The 24,825-nt window shown below is 43.8% G+C and overlaps 1 protein-coding gene across 1 annotated transcript in view; it reads left to right on the top strand.

Moving 5' to 3' along the window:
* The first annotated feature begins 953 nt into the window (after positions 1-953).
* Positions 954-24,825, top strand: part of NXPH1 (neurexophilin 1) — a 137,636-nt gene continuing 113,764 nt past the window's right edge. The window contains exons 1-2 of the mRNA XM_041466546.1: positions 954-1,130; positions 2,096-2,257. Coding sequence (XP_041322480.1) covers positions 2,204-2,257 — 54 coding nt within the window. The 5' untranslated portion in view covers positions 954-1,130; positions 2,096-2,203. The remainder of the gene's footprint in view (positions 1,131-2,095; positions 2,258-24,825) is intronic.

The following is a 24,825-nucleotide window of genomic DNA, read 5'->3' on the forward strand; positions in this document are numbered from 1 at the left end:
CTGGTTTGCTTCCTGCTTTGGCTTTGGGAAGTCATAAATCTGAGGTTTGCTATTGAGTTAGGGTATCTGGTAAGGATGCTCTGTGTTGCTGGTATCCTCCCCTTCACCCTGTCCCAATGTCACACTAGTAATGGTACCGTTTAGGGGATTGAAGAGTGTATGAAAAATATCCATAGCATTTTTTGTAAAGTAGAAGCAAAAACAGGTCGGTGAGACCTTTCCATTTGTATGACAGCTGGCAGGATAAGCCACAGCACCAGACGGGTGAGTTTTCCAGCTTCACTCCGAGGGGCTGTCCAGCAACCCTTCTATCCTGGAGCCTGGCTCCCGCAGCCGTCACCCATCTGGGCTCCGCGATCCTGCCACCTGCGTGCCTGGCTGGCGGGACTTCCCTGGCGGAGCAGCTCTGTCCGTGCACGGGACACCGCAGAGGGAGGTGGAAAAACTGAAATGAAAAGGAAGAAAGAGGAAGAAGGTGTTCTGCCGTGCTCCTTTAAGGCGGACAGCCGGCTCCCAGGCGGCAGGCAGAGAGGGAAAGGGCTGTGCCCAGGCAGCAGAGCGGGCAGCAGGGAGGGCAGGGAGGGCAGCGCCCGCTCCCGGGCAGAGGCAGGCAGCAGGGCAGATAGGACAGGCAGCACGGGCTGGGCAGGACACACGGCAGGCGGTAGGGCGGGCAGGGCAGGCAGCAGGGACAGGGCAGGCAGCAGGGACAGGGCAGGGCACACGGCAGGCAGCAGCGCGGGCAGGGTGGGCAGGGCGGGCAGCGCAAGGCAGGGAGGGCTCTAATTCATCACCCCGTTCAGCGGAGAGGATGGGACGCCGCTAAACTCCCCTTCCTCCCTCCTCCCTTCCCCCCTCGCCAAGCAAGCCCTCCGCTGCTCTTTCTCTTTCCCCAAGCAGTGAGCCTCGGACAGTGCTCGGCTCCAGCGCTTTATTTTAAGATGATCGGCCAAGGTCTTTGCAGATAGATTTTATCTGAAGTTAAATAGCAGGCGCTCTCCGCTCACTCGCCAATAAGTCATTTTTAATAGAGACAAATCGCCCTGGACGCCCCGGAGCGCCGGTGCCGCCGCTCCTGCCCGCGCCCCCCGCCGAAGGCGAGCGGGCAGCCCGGGCAGCTCCCTCCTCCCGTAAGTGTCCTGCTCGGCGGATCCAGAGCGCGGCCGTGTGCGGAGAAGGGGAGGCAAGGGGGGGAGAGCCTGCCAGCCGCCCCGCCGCCCTGACAGTGCCTGCGCTGGATGCACAGCGGCCGCGGGACACCTCGGCGCGGAGCGCGGCGAGGAGATGCGCAGGGGTGGTGGGCTGCGCGGCGGCACTCAGCCCCTCTAGGCTCGCCCATGGAGCGTCCCGCGGAGCCCCGTCCGCCGTCGGATCCCCCACGCCGTACGTATCCCCACAGCGGCCCCCCCGCGGCGGCGGGGCTGTCCGCGGGCCGCGGGGGCGGAGAAGGGCTGGGGCCGGGATGGGGGTCCTCTCCCGTCGGGGCGCTCCGGGGCGCGGTCCCGGCCCGGGGCAAGGCACGGCGCGCCTTTAGGAGCGGCAGAGGGAGGTGGGCGCTTGCAGGGGTAAGCAGATCCTGTTCGGGCGTCCCGAAGGCAAAGCTCTCTGCCTCGGCTTTAAGCGCCCAGAAGCATCCGGGGCCACGACCCCAGCGTCTGCTGTCGCCTTCTCCCCGCTCCGGCGCCGCTCCGCTCCCTAGCTCGCTGCCGGGGCTTCGCAGCCAACTGGCGGGCGGCTGCCGCCCGGTCCCCGCCGAGGGCGCACGGACAGGCAGGGCTGGCAGCGGCACCCCCGGCCGTCCCAGCCTACACCACGGGGCTCTCCCGCCCAGTAAAGGGACTGAGCGCCGGGGAGCGCTGCCTATAGGCGGTCTGCCGCCACCTCGGACCGTGCGATCACTTTGCTTTGTCGATGGATTAACTCGATTTTAATCGTTTTTTGTTTCGCCCACCCCCATTCACACACCCCATCTCCTCCTTCTCTCCGGCCGCCGCCCCCCCGCGCCCCCCCTTTCCCTACACACCTCTCTTCCCCCGTTGTGCTAAGCCTAACCTTGTCTTGTGGTCATGGGATCTATAATTTCGTTTTTGTCTAGGCTGGTGAGAGCTCTGCTTGTTCTGTAAAGTGGATGTCAGGTGGATCTATGTTCTGGAAGGAACAAAGAGGCAGCGAAAGCAGCGCGGGGGAAGTTTGAGCGGCGAGGATGCAGGCTGTGTACTGGTACGCGGTCCTTCTGCTGCAGCCCACTCTCTACCTGGTGAGTGTCCCCAGCCCCTCTCACGGGCCGGGCACGGGGAAGGTCGTCGGGGAGGAGGGCGCCAGCCTGGTGGAGAACGAACAAACTCACGGCAACTACTTGCACCCGCAGCCAGCCCTGCCCCGTCCTCCCGGGGCCGGGGCGGTGCGGGTCCCGGCCGGGAAATCTCGGCGGGGCGCGAGGAGTGGGGGCGCAGACCTGTAACTTCTCGGCGGGGACAGAGCAGGGTCGGGCTCTCCTGGGCTGCGTCCCCCGGTGCTGCCTCCCGGACCGGTCCCTGGATGTCTGCGTGGGCACCAGAGCACCGCCCCGGGGGCGCCCGGTCGGGCTGTGGGATGGAGGCAACTTCCTGCCCTCTGCTCCCTCCTGAGGGTGGGAGCCCCTCCGGAAGGGGACCCCCGCGGTGTGCCACTACGGGCGGTGCGGCACAGGCAGGCATTCGGCGGCGAGCACAGCTAGTATTTTCCGCGAGAGGTGTCATTGACTTTCGTAGCAAATCTCCTTTAAGATTACAGCGGGAGCACGAGTAAACATCGGCGTTATCTCCTTTCACACACACACACACACGCGCACAATTTATTCCCGCTACGATTGCAAGGAACAAAAACCAGGCAGACTACCCCTTTGCACTCCGCAACCTCTCTCGCTTGTGATGCGTTAAGCAGGCAAACGCTTGGCGGCAGCTCATCCCCGGGGCTACGGGGGAGGGAAAAGACCTTTTTCCAGGAGCGTTGCCGAGAGAAGCACACCGGCGCCCGTGCTGAGGGTGGTGACGGCGACTGCCCGGCTCCGGCTCTCGGGCTCCGGCTCCGGTTGCGGCTCCCTGGCTCCCTCCCGGGCTCCGGGCTCTGCCCGCGCCGCCGCTCCCTGCGCCGTGGCGGCCGCGCCACCCCCGGTCCGGCCTGTCCCGGCACAATCCCGGCCTGTCCCGGCACAAACCCGGCCCATCCCGGCCTGTCCCGGCACAAACCCGGCCCGGTCCGGCACCTCCCGGCCCTTCCCGTGCCCGCCCGACGTGGCTCCCTCATCGGGGGTCCTGCCCTCGCCGGGCGGTGCCACGTCTGCCGCGGGCGTCTCTCCTCCCTGCGAATTTTATAGCTGGGGTGGGGGTGGAGGGGTGGGGGGAAATGGGGAGAAAAGTGCGTGGCAAATAATCCATCAAAAAGCCGGAGCGAGATCGATACGTCGTGTTAAATTTTAAATGTGTTTGCTGGCAGTTAAACTGCTCTCGACTCATTACAACAACAGTGCTGGATTTATTCTAATGCGCTGCAGTCTGAACAACAAGCGCATTAATTCTCCTTTAATTGTAAACTGGGAGCATTTGAAAACCATTCAGTGTGCAAATTATGCTGATTCAATTACCGTTTAGTTACAGACTTCATTACCTGAATACTTTTTTCTTTTTTTTCCCGAGGACTTGGCATTGCAGAGTGAAGGAGACGATTTTCAAGTTTCCCTCGAAACAATGCGAAATATGATACAGAAAAAAAAAATCGGGAATAAAAGACAAGCTAGGGGGAGGGAATGAGCCCTTCAGCTGCTCTGTGTCTTCTGCCAAAACACTCGGGGAGGATCCAAAGGATTTCCCTAGCACGATTCTTCTTTCTTACTCGATACTTCCACGTCTATGCCAATCTCCCCCTATTCTCCGTGTTTCAGGAGCGACTCTGAAAGTTTGCATTAGGCCATCGCATGATAACAAACTGTTTATTAGCACCGGAGCATGAAGTTTTGATTAAAGCTTTAATGCGGCGCCACAAAGCAGCAAGGTGCAGCACTTTGTTGTGCCTATCCATAAGTGCACGTCGCTCCGCGTGGACAAAAAGCAGTTTCAATTAGGAATTAAATTTTCAATGCTCAAAGTGTTAGGAAGGGTAAATGAAATGGCAGCACAAACAGCTTCCTATCGAGTTTGTTAAAAAAAACCCAAACAAACAAACAAACAAAAAAAAAAAACAAACCAAAACCAAAACCTTTTTGATTGGGGTTAATAATATAGGTGAGAGGGAAAATAGCCTGTTTTCCCTTCGCCTGAATTAGGAGGTGTTCATGGAGAGTGAACAGCTGCAGTGAGGCTGGGCTGCCTTGAAGTCACTCATTTACAGGCACTGTCTGCCTTGTAATTTCTCTTCACTCAGCAAACCACTGCTTTTTTTATTATTATTATTTTTTATTTTATTCCCTTTTCCCTCTTTCCCCGTTAAACCTCTTTGTAAGAAATCTTAAGGAAAAAAAATAGTGCTTCTACCTTTCTTCCCCTTTTATTGGAGCCATATGCTATTCAGCCTTATTGCCTGAAATTTATAGAGATCATGGCCGATCTGAATAAGCAGGAATTTTGCTGGGGTAGAGATGGTTCACCATATTATGTTTATTGAAAAGAACATTAGTTGTGCATTTCGAGGTGCATTTTCTCCTTGTTTTGAGCTGTGCAGTGTATTGAAAATGTTATATTTGATTTGCAGTGGTAGTGCATTTCCTTTGGCCTAAATGGGTAACTTAGTACTTATTTGGCAGAATTAGGAGTTAACCTTTAAAGTCTTGCAGTTGTTTTCTTTCTCCACTTTTAGAAAGCTGCAGAAAGTATTCAAACACCTACACTAGGTCTCATTTACCACGACAGTCCACATCACTGCTGTTCTTTCAAAAGCATCTTAGTCTGATTCTAATGGATGGTGTTTCCTTAACTAACAGTGCTGTGCTGAGCTCAAAATCGTCAGTGAGGAAGAACGTAAAGAATAAAGAAAAAAACCAAAATAACATCCGGAGATCGCAGACTCATAGAATTGAGTTCTGTTTATAAGGACGCTGGGATTTTGCACCATTCCTTTAAGGGAAACCTTCTCGTTGTACCTCCTGCCTAGTTGCCGGGGAACTTCCAGTCCGGCACCACAGGACAATAAAAGGCCAGGCTGTTTATTTTCATTTCTTCCTTATTTTTTTCCCCCTGTATGGAAGCAGCAAGCTGTAGAAGTGGCTACACAACCCGCGGGCTGTTAGGAAGGAGGGCAAGGATCCTGAATATTATTTCTCAGAGGGACAGGTCAAGGAGGCAGATCGTTTCCGTGCCGGCAGCTGCGGAGCCGCTCCGTGCGGCGGGGCCCGGCGGGCTGTGGCCGGCAGCTCCCGGCGGCGACGGGCGCTCGTCCCGTCCCGTCCCGTCCCGTCCCGTCGGGCCCGGGCCCTGCGCAGCCCCGGCCGCGGGGCGCCGGGCGGCAGAGGGCTCGCACAGGCGGGATTTCACCCCCGTCACGGTCACAGGCTCCGCTCCGGGGAGGCACGGAGTGGGTACATGCACATCTTTTGCCGGGATCATCCCGGCTCGAAGAGAGTTCGGCTCATTACTTAGGTGCTTCTACAGCGGAGCAGCGGGTACGGAACTAAAATTAGTCGGAATTTTGCGTGGCATGCTGCTAGGGCAAGGATCTCTCCCCCGCTTCATCCCCCGCCCGGCTTGTCGTCTTCTCCCAACAAAGTGTTTATTCACCGATGGGTTTAATTAGGATACGCACCGGAGCCGGGTGGCAGAGTGCTTCAACTCTGTGCAGAACTTAAGCAGCAAGAGCAAAGGGAGGGGTGGTTTTGCACCCCGCGGTGAAGGCTGCTGCGCGGGGGGAGCTTTCCTGCGCGGCGCTTTGCCAGAGGAGTAGAACTGCGGGGCTCACGGGGCACCTTGTTAAACACGGAGATGGCTTTGGCAAAGGGGCTTTGGAAACAGCCTGCTAACCTTCCCCCCGTGCCGGGCTGGGATTTTAAGGTCTGCTTCACACCGTCACTGTAGCTTGGAGGCCTTCTGACAGCCGAGAGGAGCTTCCCTGCAAAATTGTTGTGAATAACAGAGGTTTAAAATTGTCCTCAGCGATGGCACACTTGGTACAGTATTTGCTGATGGGGTAAACAGGGGGTTAGCGGCTCCAGAGTTTGTGTACATTTAATTTCGCTGCGTGTCGCACTGTTTGCGGTCATTTCACCCCGGTTAATGAAAGCTGTGGTGAACGTGAGGAAATATCACGTGCCAGCGAAGATAAGTTGTTTTTTTTTTTCTTCTTTATTTTTAAAGATTGTTGCTGATTGTGTCCTACTTTGTCATGTAAGAAAAAAAGCCCAACTAACAAACCCACATCTCTATAGGCAGGAAACAAAAGAGACAGGAGGCATTGTCCTATCGTAATCACCACCCACAGTATTTTCTCAGAGGCATTTTGTGGTGAATACATTCGGGTATTGCTTTTTTCCCCCAAATAAGCGATTTCTTTCAATTTTCAAATTGACGTCGAAGGCAGGGAGGGCGGGGGAGAGCGCTTGGCGAGCAGGGACAGTAGTGGCTTTTTGTGCGGGGGAGTTTACGTGGCTTTGAGAAGCTCCTGCTCCCTCTTTCTAAACGAGTTTGAGAGACGCTGTAGCGGTGGTGTAAGGGGAAAAAATTACCCTTTCGGAAGGTAAGACACGGGAATAACAACGGGAACCCGACACCGTGTAGGTGAAACAAACTTATCTGCTCTCTTGATTTTTTTTTTTTTTTTTTTTTTTTTCCAAGTGGAGGATAGTGTATTCTTTTCCAGGTTTCCATACTTCCTAACCACCAGAGACCTGTGCTAGTTTTAGAAGGGGTTTCCCCGTGCTGAACTTTCTTTTTCCTGATGCTTAGTGCACACTAATTTAATTTAGCATATAGTTGGAGAAAGCAATCTGGAATAGATTTCGCCTTCTGGGGAGGTACCTGAATGTAATCCAATATCCCAGCCTTTCTTCGACTAGCCAAATCTTCCAAGTCGCTACGGTACCTAGAGGTATCCATTTTAACCTCTTTAATATTTTCCTGCATCTCTAAACCGCCATTTTAATTAACAAAACACCCATTTCCTAATCGTCTTGGAAAGTGCGGTGAAGCAGGTTAAGAATCCAATTGCTCGGAATAGCCAGCACTTGGAGAAAATGAATGTGTGAGCCATCCTAGCCTCCCTAGGATTGGCTTCTGTTCTCCCAACTGGATTTGGGTGAAGTTTTAATGTGATTTAGCAGATAGTTTAACACCCAGCTCGCTCTTCTTGTAAGTCAGCATTAAACCACCTCCTGGGTGCTTTGTAAATACAGCTTTAGCATTTTTTTCATGCGGCAGATTGACATGTTGACGATTCTGCTTTAAGGAATGTGACAATAAAGTGGAAAACCAAAGGCTGGCAAGCACTTCATCAAGGATAAAAAGGTTCTGCTGTAAGGATGTCACTCAATTTATTGTGAAAGTCGAATGAATTACGTTTAATGAAAATGCTCCCCAGATGAATATTACCAGCAATTTCCTGAGCTGGCTCTGTCAGATTGATATGAGGAAATGCCAACCCATATCAAAAAAGATCTCCAATCTCAATTACTATGCAAGCTTTCGAAGAGCTCCTTTTTATTGATATGATATTTATTGGCGGGTTCTCAATGCTGTGCAAACTACTCCCTGTTTAACAGGACAGCATATTTCCCAGTTTATTATTGAACACTACGTTTTTGTGGCTGTTGCATAAACTTCTGTGAGTGCCCTTTTACGGAGGGGAAGCTGCCTCTCATCCCCTTTCCCTTTCTGTGACCCAGAGAGATCAAAGTTGATGTGGCTGGCAGACAGCGGGGGCGACACTCATTGTAGGAAGTTTGTTCAGCCTGGATGGACAAAACCGAAGGTCAAGACAAATAGCTCAGCTGAGACTAAGGCATTGGATCCCCTAATTTTCAGTGCATTTCTAGGCAACAATCCAGATCACGGTAATATTTGTTGCGACTAGAAATCCCAATATTCCCACCCTTTTTCCTCATTCCTCTAGGGCTTCTAGGGACAAATTAGGAATTCAGTGAGCCCTCGAATGGAGAGAAAAATCTCTCTTGTCACCTCATCTACATAAGAATTGACTTTTCGAGAGGCTTTTCTGTTCTATTTTAACTACTGTGACGCCGGTCGTTACTCAAGAATACAGCTTCTTTTCCCATAATCCGTCTTGCTGGGCTTGATTATGATTGATTCAGTCAGATTTCTTCTATCGCTTTGTCATACTCTTTCAATTTTTGGTATCAAAGCAGAGAGACAGTATTGAAGGACAATAGGGAGGCTCTCAAAACTCTGCAGTAGGACGGGGACATGGTTACTTTCACATGTAGGGCTGCACTCCTTGAATGAAGCATTAATGAGGAAGCAGAAAGAGCTTGTCCTGAGAACTTATCGGGTTAGTCTGGCTTCCTATTTCCCTTTCGTTGCTGGGTCTGAAACTTTCTTCAGAGTGTGATTAGTCTACGTGTTATTTATTTATTTGTTTGTTTATTTTTTAAAAGTGTGTTTTCCCCCCTCTGCCGGAGATGCTGGGTGCTTCGAGACGCGGACGGCGAGTGCAGGCGCTGCGGGGAGAGCGGACAATCTCTGGCAATGGGGCCGAGCAAGGGCTGGCGCTCAGTGTCCCTGTCGGAGCCGGGCCGGGGCTGGCGCTGTCCCCTCGACCGGGCCGGCAGCGCCGTGCGGCAGCACCCTGGAGAGCGCCCGGGCCGGGCAGCACCGCGGACAGCGCCCGGCCCGGTCCGCACCTCCGGCTGCCCGCTCACCGGCGCCCCGTCCTGGGCTAGTCAAGGTTTTGGGCTGCTGCTGCTTAGACCTCATCCTCAACCCGCTCTGGACTTGGGGCTTGGACTCTGAGCCAGTTTTCCTGAAGGAAGAAGGAGACGGGTGGACCGATATATTTGTTGCTGCTGATTTCCTTTCGCGCAGTGGTGAAATGGTAGCTTTATTTTCTGAGGAAAAGCTGGTCAAAGGGACAATACATGAGTATGTGGTGGAACAGGGGCGGTAGAATGAATCTGGGGATAGACAAGCTTTTCTGAGATGCTCAGTCTCATTCTATCCCAGGATCACGGCATCCTCTCCTCTTGGAGAGAGACCAGAGATATCCAAAAGCATTGGAGTAAAAAATGAGGTCTGAGACATGGCTGACACTGAGACATGAGAACAGGGAGTTATTAATTAACAATGACTTTTTTAATCCTATGGGTCCTGGCAGGAGTGTCTCTCAGACACAGCTGATGTCGTTTTTGGGGGTAGTGGCACTCTGAGGCACCTCTGAGGGGCAGCCAGATCTTGCTGCCTTCAGTTGATTGCCTGTGTCCTGACAGACAGTGCTCAGGGTATCTCCCAGCCCTCCACTTGCTTTCACGAGGAGATAATCACAGGCAACTGCCTCCACCCCTGTAAATCCCACTTACTATCAACAGAGCTATCCTCTAGAGCTCTACTGCCTGAAAAGCACTTGTCAATGAAACAGTGACTTTTGGCAAGGCAGGTGTAAGTGAATGACTGATGAAGAGTCCTTCAACAAAGGAATGTGACGGGAATTGACTGGGCTGAGAGGTAAAATAACCCACAATCTCCACCAGCCTTCCAGACAAAACCGTAAGCCATTTATTCCTGATCCATATTCTCCCATGAATACCAGTAGTGATTGTGATGCTTTTGCTGGATGTGAACATTCTCCAGACCCTTTTGATTACACCATACCCCTGTGTGTGGTGTCTCACAACTGCATTGTCTGCTGCAGAGATACTGCTTTTATCTTCCAAATGCCACCCTCATTAATGTCAATGTCTCATCGTCCAGCCAGTGACAAATGTCTCAGGGACGTTCATCTGCCTTGCACACTGCATCATCTCTCCCACTGCCTTGTCTTTTCCTCCCCGAGGAGAGATTTAGTAATATTTTCTTCCTTGCCCCCTGTATCTGCTCAAAAAAGTTTTATCCACTAGCTGGTCTCTGTCCTGTCCATGCACAAGTTAGTTTTGCCAGTGTTGTCTGTGTTATCACTTCTCCTGTTAATCCGTTTGATCACTTTGATGACAGGTTGACCAGTGCATGCAAAGATGATCTGCTTTTTCCAAATCTGCAGGCTGTTGAAGGGGGAGAAATTAGGCCTACCAAATGATTATGATGTTAGTGCCCTCTTTTCCTCAAATTTCATCTTCTAACCCAGACTTGACACAGAAACCAAAAGAACAAAGAGCCTGGTTGTTTCTTTGTGTGGGTAACCTGGTTATTGTGTGCACAAGAGCACTTGTGAATGCTCTTATTTTGCTGAGCTTTTGAAAACAAGTCAAATATGTCTATGTTATTTCTTTGCATATTTACTTAAAATTTGGTGATAGCTGTGCAGCAGACTTGTTTTAGAAGCAGAGCTGACAGCCAAAATAATAGTAGGAAAGAAATGATCTAATAACCTTAGTTCTTGGAAAGGCATGTAATTAAATTATAATAGATACTATATATACATATATGTAATATTAATTAATTATTAATATTACAGTAATATATGAGACATTAGAATTATATTTATTTATTTAGAAAGAATAGTAGAGAGTCACTTGAATCTAATCAGTACATATCCTCAACTGAAAATTAAAATATACTTACCTTCCTAGCTGGAACATGCTTTGAAATAACAGAAGTAGCATTACCAATGATTAGTGACCAGTGTGTTTTATGATCCTCTTTCCCCTTCCCCTGCCCTATGTCAGCCTTGCATTATGTGTGAGTTAACTTTCAGCTGGCACAATATTTCCTGTACTTGTTTTAGAGGTGCATGTGAGCTACTGCGTAAAAGTAAAAATAGAAACATTCTGGCCATGTATTGACAACACTAGGGACAAACAAAGACTCCCCTGCAGCAGATCCTATTCCCTGATCCTGCAGTGTAATACAAGAGAGGATTCCATGTAAATCAATGGTTTGTTTACTTGTGTGAGGAGGACAGATTCTGTTTATGTTGAAGATTAAGTAAACCATTTCTGTTTCTGAGAATTGCTTGTCACTATTCAGATACCACTTCAAATTTAAAGTGTAATTGGCAGCTCTTAAAAAATGTTAGCTAATGGAATTTCTGTTATGGGTAGTTCAGACCACCTGTACCATAATATTTATCTGCACAGTCATTTTTATAAGCTATTCTTGATTGAACTTTAGAAAAATAGTCCTTCTGCTAGGCTATTTTGTCAAGAAATGTTGTCATAGGCCTTCAGGTATGTAAAACTGCTTACATAAAATTAATGGACTTCTTTTTATATTTGCATTCTTATGCATAGCATTTGAGGTCTTGCAAAAGAAGAGATAGACTTAAAATAGGAATATTGTTAAAACTGTGTCCTCATGCTTATTGCACTGTCAATAACAGTATTGTAAAATATTGGTGTGCTTAAAATCAGAATGTTAGTTAGTAATTTGACTTTAATCTAGAGTAATTTCTGCTGTCACTTACTACAAATACTCATATAGAAATTTTTCTTAACGTTTATGTGGGGAAGGCTTTGCACTTTGAGAAGATTTTGTAAGAAATATTGATAGGTAAGAAATAGCAGTAATACTGTAGCTCTGTGGAGGACAATTGCTGAGTGAACAGATCTTTAAGGATCAGGAAGATAAGAAAGACTACAGAAATGTGACATAAAAGACATGCATAATAAATAGTACATGAAAACCTTCACCGTTTAAAAAGATGGGCTCCATCCTGCTACCTTCATCTGCAATGGATATTACTTGACAATGTCCACATTTTATATTCCTGCTTGTTTCTTCTCCCTGCTTCCACAAACCATCACATTTGCTTAGCTGACTTGCTTGTAGCAGGTGGCAGTGTAGAATGTGTTGCAAGCAGAGGGAAGTGCATCGATACCTTCAGTGGAATCACATCTGGGAGTGGTCACTCAGAGTGGGTAAAAAATGATGTTATCTTGTCCTTGACAAGACTGTGCTGTGTGTGAATCATCATCAATCTCTTCAGCTTCTGTCTGTGCTGACTCAGTGGGACCTCTTGCTGTGTGTCTCCTTCCTCAGTGAGAAGCTCTGCTCTATGTGCTAGCACAAGTCATTGCTGTAAGGTACCATCCCACAGGATTACAAATGTATTGGAATGTAGCTTGTATTTGGCTCTTAAATGTGCTGAATATTTGCTAGCTTGAGCAGACTGTGAGTCTTGGAAAAGTTACTGTATGGATTAGCAGATTGTAATTATATGGTTCAGTCTTCCAGTGTAACACAACTCAAATGAATATGGAAATGTATGACTAAGTACATTAGAGGAGGTGCTGTTTTTGTTCTTCACAATTTATAAGATATTCTGAAATTGCAGTGTTGTAGCAGACACTTCAGAGTGAAGGCCAATAGCTTGCAACTACATTTTAGAAGCAAAACACAATCTCAGCTGAAGTCAGAACACTTGCTCACATATGCTTCAGTGCTTTACTGAACTAGGAGAAAGTGAATGCAGTATGGTTTTTGCATTTCTTTTTTTGGGATATAAAACTTTTTCCATGGAGGAAAAGATAAGACCTCCATGTCTTCAAAAATATTATAGAGTAATGTTTTTGCCAAGAATCTGCTGAATTTACCTCTAGACTATTTAGAATCTATTACAATATTTTTGTATAATCAAATAGTATACTTGATACTATCCCTTATCCTAAAAATATTGTCTTTATTATTATTGGATAACAATTAATGATAAAAATCCTATAATTATGAGATAATAATTATTTTTGAATAATTTTAATTTTTTGAGTCATGATTTGTGACTCGTTCTGACTACTGCTCCAGCTTCTGAAGAAACAGTCTACAAAAATACCTCTATCTATGAAATTAAACTAAAATTAGGATTTTCAAATAGATAATTCATATGCCTTTTTTTTTTTTTTTCTTCCTGTAAATATGTTTTTGAAGCATTCAGACAGCACCCTTACTACTGTCTAGAACTACAAAGAAATGCAAATGGTGGCATATCTCAGAAAGCCATGTGTGGCCATTTTGCAGAACTACATTTGAGGTCTAAAGTTGAAGCCTAACTGCCTTATTGATGTACATGATTTGCAGACTACTGCAGATTCTTTTTTTTTTTTTTTTTTTCTTTCAGAAGAAAAATGTACTGGAACAATGACCATGTAAAGCAAAAAATGTAGCTTTATTTATTCTTCCACGATAAACTTGCATGTTGATTCAAAACCACTCAGGCTCAGAACTTTGCCATTGATTTCTTTGGCTGTAAAATGGGGTCTTTAGCTTGATAAATATTTCCATTTTTATAAGGTGGTTGGGAAAGATATTTAATTACATTTTAGCTTGATTTTCTTTGTGAGAACTAGCTATTGATAGCTCACACAGGAAAGTAGTAAGCATTTCTAATGACTGTGAAAGAGTATGTATATATGGGTATGTGGTATTCATAGCCTCTGGTCTGAGCAACTTCTGTGAAGTCAAAAAGAGCTGAGCAGGCTCTATACACTTATTTCTAGCATTGTTTCTGTCATTATTTTATTATTTAGTAAATTTACTTGGAAGAATGTCATCCTGTCTTTGGCCTGCCATGAGACCCTTCCTGTATATCCGAGTCCTTTTGTTCTGTGGCAGAATGACTCCATGGCTGCAGTACTCCTTCACCTAGAGTAATGGCTGCATGGTTTGTCCCTAAACTTCGATGTTTTACTTCATCCAAGCAGCACAGCGTTAGTCATCTACGTCTGGCACAAAACCAAACCTGTGCTGCCAGCTGCTACAGGTGGATGATTTGCTTTAGCTCAACAGGTGGAGCTGTGACTTCATTAGCCTCTTGATTCAGGCTAAAATTCATCACCCTGGGCAGGTCCCTGACTCAATTTTGTTCAGGTGTTTTACACTCTCTAAATTTGTACCTACATTTCCATTGCTGATGGAAAGTTTTTAACCTCTTGACCTATAAAACATCTCAGGCAATGAGGGGCATATATGCTTATGTATTTGTCAAGAACAGTTGTTAGTCTGTGGGATTGTGGTGATTCTAGGGAGATTCTATGGGAGTATTTTTTCACCACAGTTTTGTGTAATAACAGAGAAATTAGATGGAGTCTAAGATGGTATTTCATTTAGTCCTCTTTGAGCACGGTCCACCTTGCATGATTGATTTTTTGTGACCTGTCTTTTTGTTAGGTTCTCAAAGACTGTAGAGATGTTTGGAACAATTCTGTCTTTAGCGTGTTTAGAGGAAACTAGTTCCAGTGGAGTTATACTAATAAAAGTTATAAAAACAGCAAACTCATTTCTCATACATGCTAAAATTCTCATTTCATGGACTACTTACAACTCCCATGGGCCATTTTTGGTCTTGATTTAGCTGGAGCTGATCAATTGATGACTGGAACTAATGAAGGATCATTCTGTGTTGGGAAAATGTATCATAGTACAACAAGGGAGTGGCTTGAAATAAGTTGGGGTAATAGTATGAGGATCCATCTATAAAGGTTCTTGCTTCTCCAAATATTTCAAATTTCTGTATTCTCATGTTTTTTCATTCATTTTTCAACATGTCCCTGTGTAAACTTGTTTTGTCTGATGAATGTTTAGAGAAAGATTGTTTTCTTACGGATTTGTGCATCCCTTGGTAAGTCAGTGCTTCAAATATGATACTAGATGGTCACTATTCATGTCAGAAGTGTTCCTGATACTGCACTTACAGTGGCAAAGTCAGTTAGGGGAACAAAGACAATACTAACTGAAGATTTCATGTCACAGCATCTCCAGCAAAGAAATAATCATTGTGATTAGATGAAGCAAAGAGCTTCCAAACAAACTCCAGATTAAAATATGCTGGAAACATTCACTGAATGCTTATGAATAAAATAAGCAGAAATCAAAATGGGAGAAGCTTTTTAATGAAGAGAAGTATAGGGTAAATTAATCAAATAAATTGTTTGCTATTAATAATGTGACCAGCTACAGTAAAATTCCAATAAATATGCCCAGTGGGAATGGAAAATCTACACAACTGAAATTACATTGATGAATTTATCCTAGTTTCCAATGCCTTCTGAGTATGTAGGAAACAAAAGCTGTCATAAAGATAGCTTGACAGAAAATTGTCTCAACTATTTTTTTTTCAATTGAGATACTTCTCTTTGACAGTGAAAGTAATTTCAAGTTACTTAAGGACACTAAATGTATCACTGCTTAGGCAGAGAATTCTTAGCAGAAATATCAGCATAAAAGTGACCTCTACTTTTGTTAGAAGACTCATAGGGAATGGTAGAAAATGCATATTATTACCTCTCATGCCTGAAGAAAAAGGAGGTTAGTCTTAATGAAATACTGTTGGTTCTAAAATATGAATGAGTCACTGTAGTTGCATAGAAATAGGTACAGTAATCAAAAGACAATCCCAGCACAAATGCCTTCTTAGAAATCAAAATAAAATCTCAAAAACCCCAGAATCTGAATAAAGATTCATCCTGTCCCAATTACTCAGCTTTAATGTCTGTTTTTACAAGAGTCTCTCTCCATCTTTGAGCCTGGACTTCTATTTCATTCTTGACTTCTTAAGAATTGTTTACATCTTGCATTGTTGGTGTCTGAGTCAATGTTACCCACAAACCTGAAACTCTGAGTTCAGTCACAGGCTTGGTTCGAGGCTGAGCTCCTCACCTAGGGATTTTTTTTCCTCATACAATTTTACTGCCATTGAACACAGAAAAAGCTTTCTCAAATGTCCAACAAAGTGACTGTGCAGAAAGTTACTCTTACATGCAATAATTTTTTTTTTCATCTCTTATATCACAACTTCTAGCTTTAATTGTTTAACCACTTTATATTACTCCATAATTAATTCGTATCAACCATGTACTTAAGCTCTGTCTCATGACAGTCTGAATATATTCTTTGGATGTTTTTCAGTGTGCATGTCCTTACTGAACAGTACCTTTTTTATGGTTGGTATAAGTCAGACCTGACCATCCTAGGCTCAGCTATCAGCTGCATTCACACGTTCAAGCATTCTATTAGTCAGTTTTAAGAGACTAACAACATATAGCAAAGCTTTGCTCCCAAATAAATGGCTGCACCCCACATTCAGCCATCACTTACAACAGAATTAGTGTCAGCTGTGATACACTTCTGCGTTATTTAACTTAAATGCCACCACTTCAGACTAAAATACCATAACTTCTCTAGTATTGATTCTGTTACTCACATAAGCACATGAAAACAAAAAACCAAAACAAACAAAAACCACCCAATGAACAAAAAAAAAAAACGAAAAAGGGAATAAGGGAATGCTGACAATCAGAAAGCAGTTCTAGCTGGGTGTGTAACATCCTAGACTTACAAAAGATTTGATAGGGTCACAGGATTTTTCCACTATCATTTTCTCTGTCTCTTGCTCATATTTTTCTCATCAGCTCAGTGACTGAAGCTTCTGTTAGGGATTTAAGAGATTCAGTTTCTTTACTTCAGGAAATGTGAATCCAAACCTTACAAATAGAGGTAATTGCTTTAACCACTGTCTGGTGGAATAATCTGTGAAATTTTCTTGATTTTGCTTGTTCATTTTATTCTGCTTGGTTTAATACAGTCAGAGACTGCTTTAATCTGAAACAGGATCTCATTGTAGGTAGATTCTGAGACATTTGTGTAATTAAGTCTCTCTCTCTTGCTCTTTTGCCTTATGTATTTGAGTTCACTCATAATGGAAGCACTTCAGATTTTGAGAGCCCTATATCAGAAAAAAAGCTTTATTATCATGTGTAAGAAATTTTTGAACTAGAAAGTTGAAAATATGTTGCCTTGCCAATTCTTTTCATTGGACGTACTAGCAAAAAGCAAAATAAGGTACCTAATTCTAGGAGCATATATGCTTCAGAAATGTCAGAAACTGTTTAAGTTAATTCCTGTTCTTTCTCTGGTTGCTTAGTTGGGACAGTTTAGTAGCTTTTATGAATTATGTTTTAGGAAACGTTTCCCAACAGAAATATGTGGGCAGCTAATTCCAGGTTATGAACTTTAACAGGTCCCTTGGACAAGGAGAGTAAGCCTTCCACTGTAGTAATTATAGGCACCTTCTGGATCAAGCCTGAAGGATCTTCCAAGGTTGCTAACAGTAAGCACAAGCAGTCTTGAATTTTATCTGCTTGCTGAACCTCCATTATCTTACAGCTACATAAGAGTCCAGTTCTCATCTTGCATTTTAAGAAACCCTGTCAGTCTGTCATAACACAGTAACTAATAAGTAACTAATTGCTTCTAGAAACCTGTTTATGTGCCCAAGATCCTGAAAGTTTTTTTTTTTTTTTTTTCCTGAAGAGCATTACCCATGGTTACCTATGGATGCATATTGTTAGCTTGCAACAAGTTATCAATTTGCAGGCCACTAACCTCACTCCCCATCCATTATTTTGAAGCTTACAATTTCTTTTGTTTGATGATTTGTATCTATCATCCATGCATAAAAACTTGTAATGAATTACTGGATTGCAAGCTCTCTCTACCTGCTTTTTCATTCTCCGTGCATCTGAAGAAACTGTCAGGAAAGGATAGGAGAACTTGGCTCCAGCATCTTATTTTGTTGGTCTAGGTTATATAGAACAAGGATTGAAGGGCTGTTCTTGCTTGGTGCAACTAGCTGTATGGGCTGAAGAAAGCAAACTCTGTTTTCCAGAGCTGATACCTGTATAGGTAATTCTGTGAAAACAGCCCTGAGTGTTAAAACACCTAAAGAATACTAATGATTTTTAGGTGTAGAAACTGAGATGATTCTGGGAAGTAGTTAAGGCTTGATATTGAAAACACCCCAAAAACTAGCCTGTCTTTGAATGGGCATTCTAGGAATCATAAAAATTATATGCCTGACGAAAAGACCATGCCCTAACACATTTTAAAGGTTTTTCCTTCTCCAGAAATGCAGCATTATTACTTCTCAAAGAAAATCTAGTTTTGGTTTTGTTTTTTTTTCAGAGCCAGGGTTATTTTCCTGTAGTTTTGTTCTCTAAACCATTTTGTGTTAATCTTTCCACAAAGACTATATAAATACTCAGGTAGATACCTTGCAGGGAAAAAATTTGCTCCAAGTAATTGGAGTTCAGCAAACTTATAAGTAACTGAAAAAAAGTATCTTATTCCATGAAGTTTCAGACAGCCTTAATCACAGCCATTGCTACCAGAACCATCTATATTGTATAAACATGTATCCTCCTCGGTGCTCTGTGTGACAGTACTTTGCAATATGGTGTTATTCTGTGAATATCTGTTGCCCTTTTTTTAATGTTGTACTTTGGAGTAGCTCCATGGTTAAACAGAATGGTTAGAAGAATGCAATTATTGTTGATATTTATAATTTCTTTATAACATTACCCACTCTATGGTGCTTACAATCAAGAATTTTAGTAATAACTTTTTCATCATGAGGTTCTTAGAAAGTGCAGAGGGAATACTGTGGTGCAATGGATAGGTTTTTAAATATACATTTTAGAAAAAATTGAAAGTGACAGGCACATTTGGTATATGTACAAAAAATATGCTGTTCTTTAAGTGTTTTAACACGCAGATTGTATCCAATTATACATAGCTTTAATTATTTCCTAAATACTCTGTTCTAAAAGTATAGACATTATAGTGCTGTTGGCCCCGGAGGATGTGATATATTTCATTTTGAATAAGGCTTTTTCAAGCTGCCATCTCTTTATGGGTAGACCTTTTTATCTGTACAGATGAAAATAGCTTGTTATAGTAGCTCAAACATAATTAATGATCTGTTTGTGCAGAACAGTTAAGGGACAAAGAAGCAGTCTCTCATTATTTCTTATTTCTCCATCTTAAAGTTAGGAGATTTTTCGACTGGCAAGCAAAAATAGATCATCAGTACTACAAGTCTGGATGAAATGTACTGGTAGCAGGATTAAGAAAGTCTTACTTCATTTCAGACTATATGTGCCCTTGGGGGATCTCAGTTATGCCTTGTGACAAAAAATTTAATGTTTCATTTTGTAGTGGTACATCTTTCACCTTTATGTGGATTTAAAAATGTAAATAAAATTGCTTTCTGTCAATGGGCTATGTGAAGGTCGCAGTCATATTCACCACAAGAATTCAAAGTGCCATTTGACCCATCATTGCTTCAGTAGATAACAATGCATTCCATTCCCTTCCAGTAATCTAATTTGTAAGCACTTTGTTACCCAACATTTTATGCCTAGCTGCTAAAAAGTAAGAAATAAACCTTTAAGGACTTCATTGCAGATTTATTTACAGAGTGTCTGTGTATCAAATGAGAAGATTTTAGAGTGCTGGGAGATCTTGTATTGCAGTCCTGTAACCAGACTGAATATTATAAAAGATAGTAGGAATGACTAGCAAAGGAGTTCAAGGGCTCTGTAATATATTTACTTTAAATTTTTATGTGCTTATCTCACACAATTCTCTTAGATCATGTTTGTGGCAGGCTTGGCATAAACTGCATTCTTCTAAAATTGAAAACAAATAGAAGCTACTGTGCATGCTGTTTAGAGGTGGGGATGGATAAAAACACAGTTTTAATTAGATAGAATTTTTCTAATGTTGACAATGCAAGGTCTAGGATAAGCGTGAAGTTTGTTTGCCACAATGCAGACTGCACAAGTGCCCACAGACTTCTCTCTGGATATCTGGAATATTTCTTGGCCAGAGCTTCAGCCGGTGTTAAGTCCGGATGGCTCCCCTGATCTGGCCATATGTGATTATGCATACCTTCTGTTGTTGCTTCCTCTCTTGGCTAGCAGACAGTTCTGAAAGTGTGTAAACTGTTAAGCTTTGAAACAGAAACAAACCCTTAAATGCTTAATGCTGGTATGAGGCTTTCCTACATGCAGTTTATTCTGCATTTGCTCAGTAGAAACAGTAGATTCTTTTTCTCCAGAATGTGAACAATATATTTTTCTTAAATATTTATGTGCTGCATTATTTAGAGCTTCATTAGAAACACCTGATATCGGCCACAGGTAGGATCAGGACACTAGATTAAGTGATTTGGCCATAACTTTGTTTCTGTATCTTGTGGAACACTACCATGAGATTATCTCAACTGATTTGAGAGGAACCGATAAAAACTAACACCTATTAGACTCTACAAACATTTTACAGCAACAGAATTTGATGGGACACACTTCCCAGACTCCCCCTAGTATCCATGAATCTCTAAAAAGATATGACTTGAAGTATTAAGCAAAGATACTGTGGATTAAAGTTTTACAAATATATTCTTAGTTTTCTGTGGTGGGATTTCACATAGGTTCTTTAGTTAGGAACAGAAGGAGTTGTCCCAATGGCTGGTACTGGGGAACTAAGCACTTTTCATAAAGCAGATGTTTGTAAAAAGTTATTGTAGAGAACCTACTTGGGGCTCTTATAACTGCATAGCCAGATGCAGACAACTTAGGTGCCTTTTGAGTTACGGGAGCAGGAAGTATCCCTAGTCCTGGACATACGCAGCTCAGTTAGGAAATCAGAGTGTTTGAGCAAAGAAAGAGCGCCCTCCTCTTAGGTGAACTGTTAGCATGGTTGGGTAGCTGTGCACAAACCTAATTGTCTTCATATTGGAAATTACTCACATGCTGGCAAAGAAAATCTCTGTGTTTGACCATACAGATACATTGTTGAATTCTATCCTGAGCCTCAGCATAAATGAACAAGATGAATATTATGACTGAGACACAGAAGTATAGATTTATCTTCCAGAAATTGCCTTTTTCTTCTCCTGTTGCCTACTTAACGTTTGCTTGCAAAGGTATTTCTAGGCTAAATTTCTAGGCTAAAGGGATATGAGGTCAGTGTTTATTTGTAATATTCGCAGCAAAACTCAGCTTGAAGTGAAAGCAAGCCTGGGAGTCTAAAGGAAATGGTTCTTTAGTTTATTAACCAAGAGGGAATGTTTTTCAGAATGGATGTGTTTAAAAGAAGTCTCCTGTTAAGCTCAATGAGATCTAAGAATATGTGCTGACTATAACCAAGATTACTACATGTTTTGGAGAAATAAAGCTTGAGGGTTTTATGTTGATTTATTTTTCCTTTTACCTTTTTATGCCATCTTTTTTGAGGAAAAGTACTAGCAGGAGAGAGCCCTAGGGGTTATAAAATGTACTCTCAATATTTTATAAAAAGCAGCAAATGTGTGAAGAAAAGTGTAATATTTGCCTATAGTATTTGCTAGGTGTAGTCTGATCTAAAGCCCATCAATGAAATAACTGGACATTTTCCCGCACTACTTCTAGACAGGTTTAACAGAATTTTCCACAAAAAAGATTTCAGAGCTTTTTAAAATGTGCCAAACCCCTACAAACAAAGACTTCAACTCCTCCACCACCCCCCTCCTCCCAAAAAGAAAAACAACCCAAAAAAAATCCCCAAAAAAACAAACCAAGGAATCTCACAACAAAGCTAAATCAGAAGGGCAGAGGAGTGCAAAGTACTACCTGTCTTGGGCTGGTTTTAGATGCTCATGTCCAAACAGCTGCATCACTTGTCTGTCTGACTAACCACGAGGACACTGGTGGGGAAGTTGGAGGTGCAAAGCAGTTGCCTGCAAGTCACACTAACCACACACACTCCCAGCAAATGCAGTATTACTCCCCGCAGTAGTGCTGGATGCTCAGTGGGACATCACACTGCAGCTACAGTGCCTCTGCGGGAGGCAATTGTCCTATTTGTCATAAACGAGGACATTCATATATAACCAGCAACAATTCACCAGTTCAGAACAATTAATGGTATGATAACTCAACACATTTAATCTTTAATTGAAGTTGCAGACCTTATGAAATAATAAAACTGGGAGGCAGAAATAGTATAAAATGTATCGATCTGTCAGTAATTGATTAAAAAAAATCAAAAAACCACCCCATGAATCCTGCTCTCATTATGCCATCTCAGATTGATGTTTTGGGATATTATATGCTTTTGCAACTAACTCATCTGTAATAAAAGGACATGAGTAGAGAAATATGGCTCAGAAAAGGATTTAAAAGCACCAAACAAATCCAATACCTCAGAAATCTATTCATAGCTCATTGTCAATGAGAGAGGCCTTGCAGAAGAATGGTAAACAATCTCTTTTCTTAGTATTAGCAGAGCCGTGCAACAATCTTTAGAAGCCAAAATGTTTTGCTGTGTTTGACCTAAGGTGAATAGCTGGGCTGAGCTCCTTGCAGGTTTTAACACATTACTTATGTGCTTTCTATATTATTTTGAAGATAATAGCAGATAAACCAAAGGATATTTGCACTTGTCCATTGTACTTTTGCAAATAAATTCGGGCAGAGCTTTAGTGTTAGTAAATTTTTCACTACTGAAAAAGGAAGTGAAAGGGGAATTACTTGATGCCACTTTTTTTCTGATATGGAAACTTTGTTAGTGCTGGTTTAGTGAAACAACAAAACATATTCTAAACTCTGAATATGTAACACAGGTTGCAGCGAGACTCTTCACATAGATAAATATTTGCTTCCATCCTCTGCTGAATAGAGGCATATCACAGAATCACAGAATATGCTGAGTTGGAAGGGATCCACAAGGATCATCGAGTCTAACTCCTGCCCTGCACAGGACCATCCCCAAGAGTCACACCAAGTGCCCAAGAGCATGGTCTGGATGCTTCTTGGACTCTGTCAGGCTTCATGTTGTGACCACTTCCTTGGGGGTTCCAGTGTCCAACCATCCTCTGGGTGAAAACCCTTTTTCTGATATCCAACCTAAACCTCTCCTGGCACAACTTCAGGCCATTCCCTCACTGGTCCTGTCACTGGTTGCCACAGAAAAGAATTCAGTGCCTGCCCCTCCTCTTCCCCTCATGAGGAAGTTGTAACTGCAGTGAGGTCTCCCCTCAATCTCCTTCTCCAGGCTGAACAGACCCAGTGACCTCAGCCACTCCTCATATGGTTTTTCCTCAAGGCCTTTTACCATTCTTGTCTCACTCTTTTGGACACTGTCCAATAGTTTTTTTATATTGCAGCACCCCAAACTGCCCCGAGCATTTGAGGTGAGGCTGCCCCAGTGCAGAGCAGAGCAGAGCAGAGCAGAGCAGGACAATCCCCTCCCTTGCCTGGCTGGTGATGCTGTGCCTGATGCACCCCAGGATGCGGGTGGCCCCCTTGGCTGCCAGGACACTGCTGAGTCGTGTTCAACCTGACATCGATCAGGACCCCCAGGTCCCTTCCTGTGGCACTGCTCTCCATCATCTCATTCCCCAGTCTGTCCTTATATCCAGGGTTGCCCCATCCCAGGTGCAGAATATGACGCTTTCCCTTGTTAAATTTCATACTGTAGGTGATTGCCCTGTTCTGTAATTTGTTGAAGTCTCTCTGCAGGACCTCTCTGCCTTTGAGGGGTCAACAGCTCCTCCTACGTTTGTGTTGTCTGTGAACTTTGTACCCTTCTGGTCCTGTGCCAAGGTGATTGATGAAGATGTTGAAGAGCACAGGGCAGAGGATGAAGCCCTGTGTAACCCCACTACCATTACACATTGCTGAAAGTAAGAGGTCTATCTAACTTGCTTTTTGGTCAGAGTTTTGTTTAGCTATTAATTTTCTAATTTAATCTCAGGTCCATATTGCAAAATAACCCAGCTCAGTTCTGGAAAAAGAGGATTGTCCACTACTTGGAAGGAGATAATGAGAAGTGACCTTGGTTACAGCACCCAGAGTCTCATCTGAGACTCTCCCATCTGGAGCAGCTAGAGCTTACCTTATCCCCACAGTTGTACAAGTGGTGTCTGGGGTTCTTGGTTAGGACAGAAAACCAGTCTTTCTGCTTTACATGATTTTGCTGGTTGTAACCCAAATATTGAGAAAAATGTAGCTCAGTTTTGCCTATCAGTTCTTAGAAACCTTGACATCTGACATTTACAGTGGTGACCAGTGCAAGATGCATAAGCATGAATGGCATTACTTTGAATTCCCACTGTTATAAAATGGGTCTGTGGCTGCTTCAGCTTGGTCCTGCCTCTTCCCACCTCACATGTCAACCAGTGGAACAAGTTCTACCTTTATTTATGCAGGTACCAGCACTGTCGACTGCCAGTCTGTGCCCATGCTGAAGCAAAATTTAGCTAGGAGTTCAGCTGTACCCTCCTGCTGTGAAGCCTGCCCAGCTCCCCCCACATGGTTCCTCTGATCCTTTCCAAGGGCTTGCAGGAATGCATAGACAAAGTGGTTTGATTTGGTACAGTAGGAGATGTGTAGGGATTGAATCTATTCCATGTATGCATATTTGTACAAAGTCCCACGTTATTCTGTTTGCTTTAGCATAAATACTCATGCAGAAGACAAAATGAGAGTGACATCTGTAAAAATACATTACATACTTGGTCCAGCAGTAAAGTTTTCCTGTGTTATTAAGAAAGTTCTTTGTGATGATGGCTGTTACACCTCTGCTTCTGTGATTATCCCAGTCTCAGTTACCACTTCATGTTCTTTGAATCAGTATCCTGGGTTATGGCCATTCATCTGCCATCTGAAGGGATTAAAAAATCAAGATCATAATCCGTGAAAGATTACTGGGTATGCACATATTTGGTTTGGCCTTGCTTCTGTCTTGTTTCAGGTTCTGCTCTCTCACCCTTTCTCCTTCCTGGAGAACCATCTGTTACTATCTATGCAGCCATATGTAGGTGCTTTGTGACACCTTAGATTTATCTTCTCTTCCACTGATGTATTAGGGAGGAAAGACCCTTTCCACAACTTAAGACATCTAAGAGGATCCTACCAAATCAAGTGATTGTTCTGGGCACAGGTGTGTG

This window comes from Pyrgilauda ruficollis, unplaced genomic scaffold (genome assembly GCF_017590135.1).
Source record: "Pyrgilauda ruficollis isolate IOZ18807 unplaced genomic scaffold, ASM1759013v1 scaffold2, whole genome shotgun sequence".
NCBI lineage: Eukaryota > Metazoa > Chordata > Aves > Passeriformes > Passeridae > Pyrgilauda > Pyrgilauda ruficollis.